This window comes from Dryas octopetala, chromosome 7 (assembly GCF_963921425.1).
Source record: "Dryas octopetala chromosome 7, drDryOcto1.1, whole genome shotgun sequence".
Classification (NCBI taxonomy): Eukaryota; Viridiplantae; Streptophyta; class Magnoliopsida; order Rosales; family Rosaceae; genus Dryas; species Dryas octopetala.
The window spans coordinates 757,064-772,634 of record NC_141372.1 but is presented as its reverse complement, the minus strand read 5'-3'; the positions used below and the strand labels follow the sequence as shown (position 1 = coordinate 772,634).

The 15,571-nt window shown below is 37.9% G+C and overlaps 2 protein-coding genes across 2 annotated transcripts; both read left to right on the top strand.

Moving 5' to 3' along the window:
• Window positions 1-8,220: 8,220 nt before the first annotated feature.
• On the top strand, window positions 8,221-10,726 carry LOC147278103 (C2H2-like zinc finger protein). Its single transcript, XM_086250906.1, has 3 exons — window positions 8,221-8,939; window positions 9,127-9,227; window positions 9,914-10,726. Exons 1-3 carry the CDS (start codon window positions 8,428-8,430, stop codon window positions 10,564-10,566), a joined length of 1,266 nt encoding a protein of 421 aa, XP_086107032.1. The 5' UTR covers window positions 8,221-8,427; the 3' UTR covers window positions 10,567-10,726.
• Window positions 10,727-14,881: 4,155 nt separating this feature from the next.
• Window positions 14,882-15,379, top strand: LOC147278102 (uncharacterized). The gene is made up of 2 exons (XM_086250107.1): window positions 14,882-14,886; window positions 14,986-15,379. The coding sequence occupies exons 1-2, from the start codon at window positions 14,882-14,884 to the stop codon at window positions 15,377-15,379; spliced, it is 399 nt and encodes a 132-aa protein (XP_086106233.1).
• Window positions 15,380-15,571: the final 192 nt, after the last annotated feature.

Genomic DNA, 15,571 nt, shown 5'->3' with positions numbered 1-15,571 from the left:
AAGAACTCCACTCCATTGGAAATATTACTGGGCCAAAGTCCAGCACACGAAACCTTGGGCCGAAGTCTAGCCCAAACATAGACTCAAATGCTTGTTTTTTTTTTTTTTTTCGGGTACTAAAAATAGTTGTCACGTGGACATAAATTGTCCGACTTAATGTAAAAATTTCACAAAAATGTGACAATTATACAATGTGAAAATATGAATGAATGAAATTGAAATTTGACTCAAATCATAGGAGTCCAACAGTGTGATTGAAATTATTGAACCTATTTATTTTAGTAGTGTGCACTAGCTAGGCTATCTGCCCAACAAAGAAAACTATATATCTTAAAAGATCGAATAAGAAAGAAGGACAAGACAATCAGCCAACTAGAAGTAATTAAAGAAATATATGAGTATGAGGCACATGGCCTTAAAGACAGCCATATCGAAGTAGTTGACATGTACCATATATAGGTCAGGAATATATAGCTAAGAACTAAAGGGTACAACCAAAAAAAGTGAGGCACATGCCTGGACCCGTGGAGATTATTAATATTCATATTATGTATATCTATCTTGTACATGCATGTAAACATATATATTGATAATATTAATTATTTAATATCATAATTTAGGTTTGAGCGAATAATTATACATAATAGCTAGCTAGGAAGCTCCCGCTATGCATACTTAAATGTCATTAATTTAATTATTTAATAATTCCTTATGGGAGGGAATTAATTTGTTTAAACGTTTGTTGGGTTATATACTTATATTAGTCTATTAGAGTAGTCCATGAAGTTCATGATGAGATGTAAGAGTGGGTTTTTGGTCCCCCGAGTTGGGGGACCGACACTGGAACACCGCTTTTCCTACTTATCTTAAGGCAGTGGTTGGCCAAATCCAATCTCACTTCTAAGTTTCTAACCACTCTCCCTCAAAATGATACCCATTTTAATTTGTTTTAATCAATTTTTTAATCAATTATTTGGCATTACATACACGCGTGGGAAGCTACAGCAGCTGCTTAACTGACTAACTGAGCATGCATGCACTACAAGAAAAATATATTTGGGCGACCACACTTTGGGCGACGAACATATATTCGTCGCCCAAAGCAATTTAGGGCGACGAACAAGAAAATTTGTCGCTCAATGTCATAAAGGTTTGGGCGACGAACATGTTCGTCGCCCAAAGTAGGTTTGGGCGACGAATCACATGTTCCTCGCCCAAAGTCACTTTGGGCGACGAAATATGTTCGTCGCTTAAACATTAACAACAAACAATTAATTGAGAAATACATTGGGCGAGGAATATAGATGTTCGTCGCCCAAAGTGCCTTTGGGCGAGGAAAACGAAAATTTGTCGCCCAAACTCACTTTGGGTGACAAAATATTTCGTCGCCCAAACTCATTTTGGGCGACGAATATAGATATTCCTCGCCCAAAGACTCTTGGGTGACGAAATTATGTTCGTCGCCCAAACTATGTTTGGGCGAAGAACCTAGTCGTCGCCCAAAGGGTCATCCTGTTTTGTAATAATGGTTTGGGCGACGAACCTAACATTTCGTCGCCCAAAGTAACTTTGGGCGACGCATTGTGAGGTTCCTCGCCCAAGAGAACTTTGGGCGACGAAATTGGTAGTTCCTCGCCCAAAGTAAGAATACTTTTTTGTTTACAATTTTATATATGTAATAGCATACTATACGATTGTATTTCCAAAGATCATAACCATTCATTTTTTAATTCCCCACTTAAGGATCATCCATGCAAAAAATTAGCTCAATCGGAGATGTAGAAGTTAGGTAATGTTGGTTGAACTTATGAACGATTGTAAATTTTCTAATACGAATCGAAGTATAAGATGAATTCCGATTTAGCCGATTTTTTGCAGGGAAGATCGTCCAGTATAAACGAATAGAATGAACGGTTCCGATCGTTGAAATCACATTGTAGTCTTCACAAATTGTTGAATCACCAAAATTTCTACCCAAAAGTTAATATAATTATACTCTTCAAGTGTATTTGTATGTAGAAGATCACTTTTGTATTGTGTTTTTAACGATCCGAACCGATCATTCCTTAGTGCCTCACTTAAGGATCATCTATGCAAAAAATTAGCTCAATCGGAGATGTAGAAGTTAGGTAACGGTGGTTGAACTTATGAACGATTGTAAATTTTGTAATACGAATCGAAGTATGAGATGAATTCGATTTAGCCGATTTTTTGCAGGGATGATCTTCCAGTATAAACGAATAGAATGAACGGTTTCGATCGTTGAAATCACATTATAGTCTTCACAAATTGTTGAATCACCAAAATTTCTACCCAAAAGTTAATATAATTATACTCTTCAAGTGTATTTGTATGTAGAAGATCACTTTTGTATTGTGTTTTTAACGATCCGAACCGATCATTCCTTAGTGCCTCACTCAAAGATCATCCATGCAAAAAATTAACTCAATTGGAGATGTAGAAGTTAGGTTTATCATTTAGGATGTATGAACGATCTTGATTCTTATAATAATAATCGAACGGATAGATGAACTCCGATTGAGCCGATTTTTTCCAGGGTTGATCTTTAAGTATGAACATATATGAAGAATGGCTCTGATTGTGATAATCACGTTGTGGTCTTCACAATTATTGAAGCTACAAGGTTTTAACGAAAGAGTTGATATAGTTTTATTCTTCAAATGCAAAAACCACTGATTTATATGTAGAACCTTATATGTCGATTGTGTTTTTAACGATCTGAACCGTTCATTTATTAGTTTGTCACTCAAAGATCATTCCTCTAAAATATTAGGTCAATTGGAGATCTAAAAGTTTGGTATTGGAGCTCGAGCGTATGAACGATCATGGTTCATAAAAAAATTCAACTTTGGGCGACGAAATGTAGCTTTACGCGACGAACAGTGCGTCGCCCAAAGTCTGAAATTATGGCGGGATAAAACGGTGCCCTAAAGTCAACAACTTTGGGCGACGAACATGAATTCGTCACCCAAAGTTACTTTAGGCGACGAATTAAAAAGTTCGTCGCCCAAGGTGACTTTGAGTGACGAATTTATGTTCGTCGCTTTAAGTATCTTTGGGCGACGAACATGAATTCGTCACCCAAAGTCACTTTGGGCGACGAACGTTTTAATTCGTCGCCTAAGGTAACTTTGGGTGACGAATTCATGTTCGTCGCCCAAAGTCTTTAAGTTAATACCCATTTCTGGGTTCACTTCAGTCACTCAGTGCCTCACCCTCGCCCTCGCAGCGCCGCACCCTCTTCCTTCCCTCAGCTGTCACTCCCTCCTCCTCCTCCTCCTCCTCCTCCCTCCTCCTCCTCCCTCCGCCTCCTCCTCCTTCTCCTCCCTCCTTCCCCGAAACCCCAAAACCCCCCCCCCCATCGGCAACCCACCCCCCTCGAGAACCCATTCCCCCCATCGGAGACCCACCCCCCTCCCCTGAAAATCCACCCTCGCCGAAACCCACCCCCCCGAAAACCCACCCCCGCCGAAACCCACCCCCCCCCCCCCCGAATACCCACCCCCGCCGAAACCCACCCCCCACCCGAAACCCACCCTCCCCCGAAAACCCACCCCCACCGAAACCCATCCCCCTCCCCAGCCGAAACCAGCTCACCCAAAAACCCCCCCTCCAAGCCGAAACAGAAACAGGTATTTTTTTTTTTTTTTGAATTTATGGTATTTTCTGGGTATTTTTTGTATTTTTTGTTTTTATGGTATTTTCTGTTTTTTTGTGGTATTTTCTGTTTTTTATGGTATTTTCTGTTTTTTATGTTTTCTAATATTGTGGATTTTGTACTTGTTGTGGATTTTGTATAAATTGGTTGTGAAATTTCTGATTTTAGTGGTAATTAGTTAATGTTGTGGGTTTTTTTAATTTAGTGGTTTGGTTGTAAAATCTGAATTTAGATTGATGTTGGGCTCATATTTGACAATGATTTCTTTTTTTGGTGAAGGAAGGATAGTGTTGCATTTGTTGTGAAGGATAATTGCATTTTTGGTGAGGTATGTGTTTAATTTATCTTTTAGTTAAGTTTTTGTATGATTTAGTATTTAATGTTTCATATATAATTGTATTAAATTTTTGAGTGAATTAGTTTGTATGTTAAAATTAATTACAAAATTGATTAATTAATTTGTATGTTTTTATATGCTAAAATTTAATAGTTTGTTTGTATGCTTATATGTATATTGTTAGATTAATTATAGTTTAGTTTGTATGTTACATTTAGTTTAGTTGTAATTGCAAAATTTTCGATGACGTAGTCCAGCACTCCTCGAGTACTGGGTGAGGTCATGTGGCACGAAGCGCTTGTGCGAAGTTATCAATCGATAACTTTGTACATTTAACTAGTCGTGCGAAGTTATCAGTGGATAACTTTGTACACTAAATTTAAATTCACCTTAGACCCGTTCGAGAATCTATTGGACGCGCGCATAGGCGCTGGGCGTGACTGCGCTCCAATATGATTCTTGAATTGTCCAAATTACCCATGGACAGTTTGGGAGTGCACAATTATGTGTTGTGGTTAGCGGTTCATGTGATGTGGATTAGTTAGTTTGTTAGTTTTTAAATATAAAATTTAGTTTAATTACAAAATGTAGATTAATTAGTTTGAGAAATATAATTTAGTTATAAGGTGAAAGGCGATGGAGTCAGCTCCCAATGATGTAGTTCAGCCATCCTCGAGTACTGGGAGCCCCTCTATGCCACGGAGGGCCCGTCGATCTCACCGCTCTAGTCAGGTCACCGCTTCCGCTTCCGCTTCCGCTTCATCTACTGCCACGTCATCCACTGCGACGAGGGGACCATGTAGTGGGTTGAAGTCCTCTCGGATCGTGCGCAGTACTGGGGCGCGGATTCCAGTCATGTGTGTGCAAAACGGCCGACGACCGTTAGATCCTAACGTTGACAGTTTGTTCTCGCATGATGTGGGGGCTATTATTCGTGCCGAGTGCGCCATGGTTGCAACCACTTGGAAAAAATTGCCGGCAGAGATTCAACACAAAGTGATCCGCTCCATCTCAGTGAGTATATAGCTCAATAATTAATTCAAAATGATAAATTTGATCATTCATAACAATCTAATATTTTTGTCAGGTTAACTTTGACATTCAGATGGATGATCCCCTCACTGTCACGTACATGACAGATTTACTCATCAAGTCCTACAGGCAGTGGAAGCACGAACTACACGTGTATTTCAAGGGATTTTCGTCGGCAGTTGAGGCATTGGCGAACCCCCCTATGGAGTTGGTAGAGCGGTCTGACCAGTGGTGTTTTTTGTGCGATCATTTCATGAGTCCGTCGTTTTTGGTACGTTTTATCATCTTAAGACTTTAAAAAATCGATTATTGTTTTGTTATTCTATTATTGTATACATACACTAACATATTTATAATTTGCTTAATATTTAACAGAAGAAGTCGGTCGCCAACGCCAGAAACCGGAAAGGGAAGCCGTTTAACCATCATAGTGGTCCGACGCCCATCTCATATCGAGTGGAGTCGCGACGTCGGGTACGTCATTATTTAATTTAATACATATATATTCTTTAATATTGGTTGAGTCTTTGACAAAATTATTTTCTTTTTCAGCGTGGGTCGCAATTCCCGGAGATAGATACTTTCGGAGATATCTATGTTCATCCTGGTTGTGATGCGGCCAAGGCAAAACATGTTAGTTTTTTATATTTTAATTTTTTTCACAATTTTTTATATTTATTTTTCTAATTGGTTACTTGTATATATAACATTTTGAAGGATGAGATGGTGGCCAACTCGAGAATATATTTGGAGAGCTTGGCCGAGCAGCACCCTCCGGGTACTCCGTTGGAGTCAATTCCAGTACCCGATCCTGATGTCGGACTTCGTATTATGATAGACTCACTGGGTGTTAGGCCCGGTAAGGAAATACGCGGCATGGGATATGGGCGGATTCGTGATGTTCGATCCTCGTCTTCGTCTTCATCTTCGTCTCAGCCATCTGCAGTCGTCGCAGGGTTGTCCGCTCAAGTGAAGAAGTTGCAGGAGGACTTACGAGCTGAGAGAGCGGAGAAGGAGGCGTTGTATGCTGCATTGACCAAGGCGATACCTGGGTTTGTCCCGCCACCATCTTCTCATCAACCTCCGTCAGATATGAATGATGATGATGCTACTAGTTTAGAATAGATTGACTATATATATTAGGGTTAATTACTATTTTGTATGGATATTTTGATATATAAATTTATGAATTTTGTTTTATATAGTTTTTGAATAAAGAATTTTTTTTAAATATTAAATTTAAATATATAATTTAAATATAAAAAAAAATGTTTGGGCGACGGAATTTTTCGTCGCCCAAAGGGTGTTTGGGCGACGAATAAATCTATTCCTCGCCCAAAGCATGTTTGGGCGACGGACAAATTTCGTCGCCCAAAGAGGGTTTGGGCGACGAACAACCTTATTCGTCGCTCAAAGCATGTTTGGGCGACGAAATTTGTCCGTCGCCTAAACATTCTTTGGGCGACGAATAAGGGTATTCGTCGCCCAAACCCTCTTTGAGCGACGAAATTTGTCCGTCGCCTAAACATTCTTTGAGCGACGAATTTTATGTGTTGGGAGACAAAAAAATTTCGTCGCCCCACGTGTCTTTGGGCGACGAAATTTATGGATTCGTCGCCCAAACTCTTGGGCGAAGCATCTTGGGCGTCCAATTGCTCGACGAACCAATTTCGTCGCCCAAACGTTTGGGCGACGAAAATCTACTTTGGGCGACGAATTCTGTTCCTCTCCCAAACCCTTTTTTCTTGTAGTGATGGTACGTTGTCGATGTCTTGATCTTATGCACCATTTGGGAATTTTGGGCCAAATTAATAATTCAATTCGATCCCTTGGGAAAAAAAAGGAATATTCATATATGCATGTTAATTATAGTTAAAGTGTGGGGCTTATTTAATTATATTAAGAAAGATTAATCAATAATTATCGATCAAACCCACTTAACTTTTTTGGGCAGTGAATCACTAAATGATGGTATATTTCAATCTACATTAAGATGACAGATGACAGTTGTAAATTAATTTGTAATTAATGGTTGATATATGACAATTTACATCCTTGTGTACTATTCATTGAATGCATTGCTATCATGCATGTATATCTGTGTATAATTTTCAGAGGAATCTAATTAAAGTAGCATACAAGACGAGCTGCATGCGACACATTCAAATATTGTATTGTCTACGTAATGTAGTGGATGTGTCGATCAGTGGGTTATTCGATTGGCCAAGTTGTGAAGGGGCAGGCCGGGTTTGAAGTTCGATCTCTATCAGTCTATATATCGCACTTTGCATGGCTGGTACCAAGCTATGCTGCTGAATAATTTAGATATATGTTGGCCTGTTGGGGTAGTCTGGTAAATTGGGAGATAAGAGAGGGATAGATTGGTAATTTCACTCACTCAGAGTGGATATATATGCATCATGCTATAGTGGTAGCTAGTGGGGAGACATTGGAAGATGAAAAAGAATTGGACTTACTAGTACTAGTAGCAGGGTTCCTATTCTTTCTCCATGTTTTGTATGATGTTCCTTGGCTCATGCACTTTTTCTTTTTCTTCCCTTTTGATTCTGGACCCCATTGGATATCATTTTGTATACATACTAACAGAAATATCCGCAGTTTTAGGGAAAATATTTCCACTAAAGCCCTAAATATCAGTCTAAAAATTCTTAGTGTTAGTACCGTATATGGATATATAGTAGTTCAATTGCAAGGCTGGCCCAAACAAGCAAAACATTCAACTCTGTGCAAGAATTAAGAATAAACTAAAGCCCAGTAAAGCACAAGAGCATGCCTCCAACAAGACAGCATACAAGCACATCTCATCTGCTTAACCACGACAAGCCGTCTAACCACATCACTATATTTCATGATGAATAACAGTTATTCTATCTATATATCATTATATCCTCCCCATAGCATCGTCTTGTGGGCCACTGCACTCAATCAGCTCTTCTCCGTGATTGAATTGAGCCGGTCAATGAAAAGGTCAACGCTCTTATGGTGCAAATTAGCTTCAACTTCTTTGTACTACATAAGACAAACACAGTAGTTAATCAATCCAAAAGTAAAATTAAAACATATAAATCAAAAAGAATTAGTAAATAAACAAATAAAAGGAATGAAAGACCCACCACTCTACACGACCTCCCGCTTTGCCTTCCTCATTTCTTATTACTTATTACCCATCTCGGATCCCTCTCCACTACACAAAACTATATCAAACTACTTCAAAAGTATATATCCTGATCTCTCTCTCTCTCTCTCTCTCTCTCTCTCATGGAAAATTGAAAAGAGAGCTGGCTAGCTAAAAGAGAGCTTGTTCTGCAATATTTCTATATATCTCTCTCTGTTTTAATTTCTCGGTGATCTTCTCTTTATGGCTCTGCTCGCTTTTCTACCAGAGGCCACAGAACCCAAGAAGAAGCCACCACCATCAAAACGCAAGCAAAAGCAGTCGTCGTCGAAAAAGGCGAAAAAGCCACCATCCTCATCATCCTCATCCCCATGGGACCAAATCAAGAACCTCCTCACCTGCAAACAGATCGAAGGGTCGAGAGTACATGACCCTTCAAAGAATAATAATATTAATGCCGCAGCCGGCGGCTACTCCAAGCTGGGCTCTTCTTGCAGCTCCATATGCAGCTTCAGAGATGTTGTTCATGGCAACACTAGGGTTGTTCACAGAGCCGACAACTCGCCCGAGAGTAGCTCGTTGGGTCAGGAAGCCGGGTTACTGGGTCGGAAGGCTGTCACTGGGTCCTCAACTCGGTCCTCCTCTGGGTCAACTAGATCCAACGGTGCTGCTACGTATACGTCGTCGTCTAGAGCAATGCAATTCAGAAAGCTTTCTGGGTGTTATGAATGTCACATGATCGTTGACCCTAGCAGGTATACATCTTTTTTATTATTGTTATTTTTTTCTTGCTAGGTATACATTAATTAGTGGATTTTTTTTCCATATATATAATTAAGTTCCTATAAAAAAAAATTAGCATTAAAATTTCATGGTTCATACATATATATATATATATAGCTACAAATATGGAGAAGTAAATTAATTAGTAAATATCTGCAGGTACCCAATTCCAAGGACTACTGTTTGTGCCTGCTCACAGTGCGGAGAGATCTTCCCCAAGATGGATAGTTTGGAACTTCACCAAGCAACTCGCCATGCTGGTACCATATTTCTATTTTGCCATCTCGATCTTTAATTACATTAATGCAGGAATGATTCATGCTTTCATTTTTCACTTTTTGTAGGAAATTCCATTATTATCAAATTATATATCATTGTAAGTTTAGATGGCTAGCTTATATAAAAAGCTTCACCCGACTAAAAAAATATAAAAATCTTGTAGTTTCAATATTAATATTGGTAGGTAGAATGTATTTATTTTGCATCCAAGAAAAGGCCGAAATTCGAATATTTCCTTTTTGAGCTCTCTTGTATAAAGTAGAAATATGAAACAGCATATCTAAAATTTTTAAAAAATTAAATGAATTAAAAGAAGAGGAATGCTATCCACGGTAAATTCACTGTAAATTGTAGCTGTACTTAATATACTGTAACTCTTAGTATCCCCCAGTCATAAAGTCAGTCAACTGTAAGAGTACAAAATAACAGCTGTCCATGCACGACCAAATAAATGACCCTGATATAATAAGGTGGCCTGTCTTAGTTGGAGAACACTACCCCACTTTCTGACGTTAAATTTCAACCGTCATGTCCCCACCGACATGTAGAAAGTTAATAAATCGTTAATGCGCTTTTTACTTTTATTACGAATTTCATGTGTATATAACTATATAAGTATATTAAAAAAAAACAAAGATAAAACAAATATAATGTTTTACTGGTACAGTATCGGAGCTGGGCGTTGAAGATTCAGGCCGAAACATTGTGGAGATAATCTTCAAATCAAGCTGGCTCAAGAAAGACATTCCCATTTGCAAGATCGAACGGATACTAAAGGTCCACAACACGCAGCGGACGATCCAACGGTTCGAGGACTGCAGGGACGCAGTGAAGAACCGTGCGCTCACCAGCACACGAAAGAACCCCAGGTGCGCGGCAGACGGGAACGAGTTGCTGCGGTTCCACTGCACCAGCATCTCGTGCGCGCTCGGCGCACGTGGCTCGTCCACCTTGTGCGGCTCTGTACCGGGCTGCGGAGTGTGCACGATCATCAGGCACGGCTTCCAAGGCAAAACCGGTGGTGGTGGCGAGGGCAAGGGAGTGCGGACCACTGCCAGCAGCGGTAGGGCCCACGACTCCTTGCACTGTACGGACGGGCGCAGGGCCATGCTGGTGTGCCGCGTCATTGCTGGCAGAGTCAGGCGCATTGCGGACGATGCGCCGCCGGAGGAGGATGGCTTGTCGGCAACGGCAGCTGGCTCATACGATTCTGTAGCCGGATACACCGGAATCTACTCCAATCTCGAGGAACTCCTTGTTTTCAATCCTAGGGCTATCCTTCCATGTTTCGTAGTAATTTACAAGGCTCTAGACTCCTAATTAATTAATATTTTTTGAAAAAAAATTCGAACTGTATGTATGTATTTAATGTGTTTATCTTTTTTGTCATTTGACTTTGTATATGACGAAAAAGATAAACACAATGAGTATGTACCGATTATATGTAATGAAAGTTTTAATCATCTTTTTGTTTTGTTTTTGTTCGTACATCGTTTTCTGTATTATTTTTTTACGCTATTGTGTATATATCCTACTATTTTTCTGGTTTTGTTAATTTAATGGGTTTAGCTCAACTACTCAGCTGCAATTGTGTTTGTTAAACTGTTTTATCAACTGGGTATGCAAGGACCAGAATTTAAAATTAGTACCCACAAGTTGTGCTCTTATTTTAATTAACAGACACATTGAAAACATTGAGCATTCATGTGATAGCTAATAGACTAGTAGACAAATCAACTGCAAGTCTGCAAATTTTAAGTAGGAGGAACAAAAAATAGGCATTGATCTGTCATCTTCAATGGTGTGGACGCCTTTCAGTGTTTCAATTACACACCTAAACTCCTTAATTATTAATTTCCTGGTGGGTCTCCGATCCTAGCTTGTACGTATGAGTCATATTCATGAAAGGTCACACTCATCAAGCACTTGCAAAACAGAAGCTAACCCCCACAACCAAGTTTATATATAGTAAACCTGCAGATCAGAAACGTGTAGTGATTTCCTTATTTGATCTCTTCTTGTAAATAAGAATCAAAACAAGAAAGTTTGGATAAAGGTTCAATTTCAATTGCTTAAACTAGCTAGCTAGTAAGATTCTGAAGCAGTAGTTAATCGATCAGACCCCGGCCAGTAAACCAAGATTAATAGGGGCCACGTGAAATAATCTTGAAATTACTGCAAGATGAGTGCAAAATTTTTTTTAAAAGCTGAATGGAGGGAGGGAGTGGTCATGTTTGACTTTGACCAAACAATTAACATTCACCAAAACCCCAAACATAGCATATAGTTGACACAGATGATAATTTCATGCACATGGGTGAGCATATGCATGCACAATCCGTACTGTAATTCTCATTGCTTCTAGTGTTTGAACTGTAGAAAAAACCTATTAATTTACGGCAATCTAGTGATTGTAAATTTGTAATAGAAAATAAAATAAGATTTATATAGCCGTTCAACTTTGATCGCTTAATCGAATGGGATAAACGATTTTCGATTTGGTTCCATACTGTAATTCTCATTGCTTCTAGTGTTTGAACTGTAGAAAAAACCTATTAATTTACGTCAATCTAGTGATTGTAAATTTGTAATAGAAAATAAAATAAGATATATATAGCCGTTCAACTTTGACCGCTTAATCGAATGGGATAAACGATTTTCGATTTTGTTGATTTTTTGCAGGAATGTTGTATCAATGGAGATGTAAAAAATGGACGGTTCGGAATAATACAAAACGACTCGTGTGAGCCCCACAAGATGATCTCTCGTTTAACACTAAACGAGGAATCCCTTATTGAAAGAGCCTCTATACAGTAGTTATGGTAGATAGTATAAATAATTAGAAGAAAGTAATATCCCCATTGAGATTACTGACAATGTTACACGTAAAACCATGTTAATAACAGTGGCGGTCCATACTAATCTTACTCGGCAATTATAGCTGACACTGATAGAGAATCGTATAGGAAGCTCTGATGATTAATTATTTAGTAGCATGCATTGACAGGTTGATATTTGATAATTATTGTCCGTCTACCAAAAAAAATGAGTCCGCTCTGCCAGTCAACTAATGAGTTAAACATAATCATGGAATTATTGTAGAAAATAGACAAAACTGTGCCCAGCAAATTAATGTTTCAATAATAACCCCATTAATCAGGGTGATTTTCTACTTAATTTATACCCCACAACATATGGATTATGTTACATTGTTACAGGCATGAATTAAAAGGGATGGAAAAGCAAATGCTAGCGCTTAAAAAAAAAAAAAAGAATTCTTGCCTTGTAGCCAGTGGTTAATTAAGATGTTGAATAGATATTTATTCAAATTAAAGTACGCCATTGTACGTATTGGTGAATTATTGCTGCATTTTGAATTTAAACTGCATGCATGGGCATGCCTGCGTGGCAGCCTCCATTGATGAGGCCCCCTTTGGTTGGTGCTTTGAATTGAAGCCATGGGTGTTTGTCATCATTTTGTGTAAGCTCCTTCCCATTCTGTAATTAGATTACTTTTACCGGCCCATTGTTTGGGGCTGATGGACACGTACTGTCAATTGAAGAAGGGTACAGAGACTGGACCGCATAAGTAAGTGTCCTTTTAATTGGGTCAGGCCCAAAGGATTTTCTCATCCCCAAGCCTGTAAAACGTATTATGGGCTTGGTTTTAGTAACATCCTAGAGCCCATACCATAATCTTTTCTCATTTTCCAAAAAAAAAAAAAAAGGAGATTTTTTTTTTGTTAGATTAAAAAAAGAGATTACAAATTTCATGAATCCATCAGGGGGTGAATGAATTATTATGAGTCCCAGAAAAAAAGCTAAAGGTTCTGTTCATGAATAAGTTTTGATGACAGAATATATGATGATTTGGTTACAAGGTATTACATCCAATAAAGAAAACAAAAAAAGAAGAATCAATATCATAAGATTCATAAGCAATTAAGCTGGTCAATAAAGAAATGACTTGTTTCTGACCAAGCTGGGCCCGCTATATGAACAAATATATTTGGTACTCCGTACTCAAATAAAATTCCATTTTTCAATTTGTGTTCTTTAACAATAATTAGCAGCACAATTATGACAAAGGGTTTGGAACTTATTGTGTTAAACATCGGATGACTTCACCTAGTCTGGTTAATAAGAGTTCATGAGACAGGTGTTTACTTCATGATTAATGAAATTTCTATATTTTAATTTTTAAGGATGAAAGTACGAGACACAATTATAATGTCCTACAAAAATCATTAGAACAAAGCCTGGCCCTCCACTTTTGATATTCACATAATAATATAGAGAAAATTAAAATTAAATATCAAATATCAATAGTTTTTTAATAAAACAGCAAGACACAATTTTTTTTTAGTTTAGGTACTAATCTAGAGTAAAATATTTTGGATTATGTCATAAATCAGTTTGTTATACAGTTGTGACTGTCGAACAGTTACAGTTGTAATGGTCGAACAGTCACAGTTGTGACTATTTAAAATTTATAAAAAATCAAAATTTTTAAAGGTTTCATACTTTTGATTTAGATTTGGGAGATGAAGTCCTATAACCCAAAGACTAAATATTAAAGTTTAAGCCTTATAAATATTTAAAAATAAATAAATCAATAAAAAAGTTATGACTATTAGACAGTCACAGTTTGATATAATCATATTTTTTAAAGTTGGTACCTAAAGTGAAATGACATAAATGTTTTAGTAATTGAAATGAAAAAATATTATAATTTGGTACCTAAAGTCAATAGACTTAATAATATATCTATCTAAATCTCTTCACAAGTTTTTTTTTTTTTTACAATAAAAAACTAGCTTTGTTTCTCTCAATTTTCCAGGCCAATTTGTGTTTGCATTCTCAATATTATGTGATGCTATAAACGAGCTAGCCAGAGTAACATAGTACTTCGTAGGGTATGGATCGACCACTTGGTTTTGAACTTGAGCTAACATTTGATTCACATTTTTAATTTGTAGTTGTGTAGAATTGGCTAATACAAAGGTAATCATTAGGTTAGCTTTACTCAGCAGATACCTAAATAAGGCTGCCAGAAAATGAATGGTCAAATTTTGGCATTTCTCTGACCAATGACCATGGGTTGTCAATAATCATAATTAGGCAATTCTCATTAATTTGTGCATTAGCTAGGTTTTGAATAAGCATCAACATACTACCATCAATATTAATCAAGTGGGTCTTTAGTCCAACTGGAAATTAAACTTTCCAAGTGTACAACAATTGCTCAAGGGGGTAAACTGTATCTTTCAAACCAATTAATCACTCTGCAAAGTTAGAAATTGGAAATTTAATTTGTTGAACTGTTTTATTAATATTATAAGTTGAATATAATTAGGGGATCGAAGGGTTTGTTGTTGGGAGGACAAGTGAAGCCCATGCAAATGATTTGAGCACATGACAATATGACATGGACAAATGCCAACATGATCTCTTTAGTCTTTAATTTGCTTCTGAATGAGAGAGAGAGAGAGAGAGAGAGAGAGAGAGAGAGAGAGAGAGAGAGAGAGAGAGAGAGAGAGAGAGAGAGAGAGTTTAATTAATTTCCCTTTTCCAATTCGATCAATGGAATAAAAACATACCTGGAAAATCACACCCCCCGATTTTAAATTTATAAATGAGGTAGAGACGACACCAACCCATGATAGCATTACATTTCCCGGAGGAGAAAAACAGAGAATACAATGCACAAGAAGCATCCTAGCCCATCCGATCACCCAGAGACACCTTTATCATACAAGTAGGGAGTACAAGTAGTACTAGTGAATTAGAAGCTCTTCATCACCAACCTCCTCCTAAGTTGAATTTGTGCGCAATGAAACTCTTCAATCGCTTCAGAAAGATAATAATGAGACTCCTACTTGCAATCCCATCATCTTCTCGATCAGGCTCTTCTTCATCAGCAGCTACACAGGGAATGACTACTCCAAGGCAAAGACATTCCTCATGTGACAGATTTGAGCCCCCAAAGACTTCATGCAGTTCCTATTACTCTTCTCATTCCCATTATAACGAGGCCATTGCTGACTGCATTGAGTTCTTTAACAAGTCATCGTCTTCCCAAGAGGGGGTTTTGGATAATACTCATGACCCAGAATCCAACTTTATGGTTTGAACTTAATTTGATGGCATGCATCACATTTGATTCACACGGTTATGTACTTATGCCTTTACTTTTCTTAATTATTTGTGTCCTGCTTTGTTTAATTTCAAGCCCATAAATTAAACATGTACCCTGGTGCAACTATGCCTTCCCTGTTGGTCACTTGGTCCTGTTCAACTATTTGTTTGCTTTTTTCTCTTACTT

Bases quoted from the DNA above. Each gene is read 5' to 3' on its own strand.
- LOC147278103 (XM_086250906.1), top strand. From the start codon at position 8,428: ATGGCTCTGCTCGCTTTTCTACCAGAGGCCACAGAACCCAAGAAGAAG. The intron at 8,940-9,126 runs GTATACATCTTT...AAATATCTGCAG, and splicing joins ATGATCGTTGACCCTAGCAG to GTACCCAATTCCAAGGACTA. The intron at 9,228-9,913 runs GTACCATATTTC...TTACTGGTACAG, and splicing joins CCAAGCAACTCGCCATGCTG to TATCGGAGCTGGGCGTTGAA.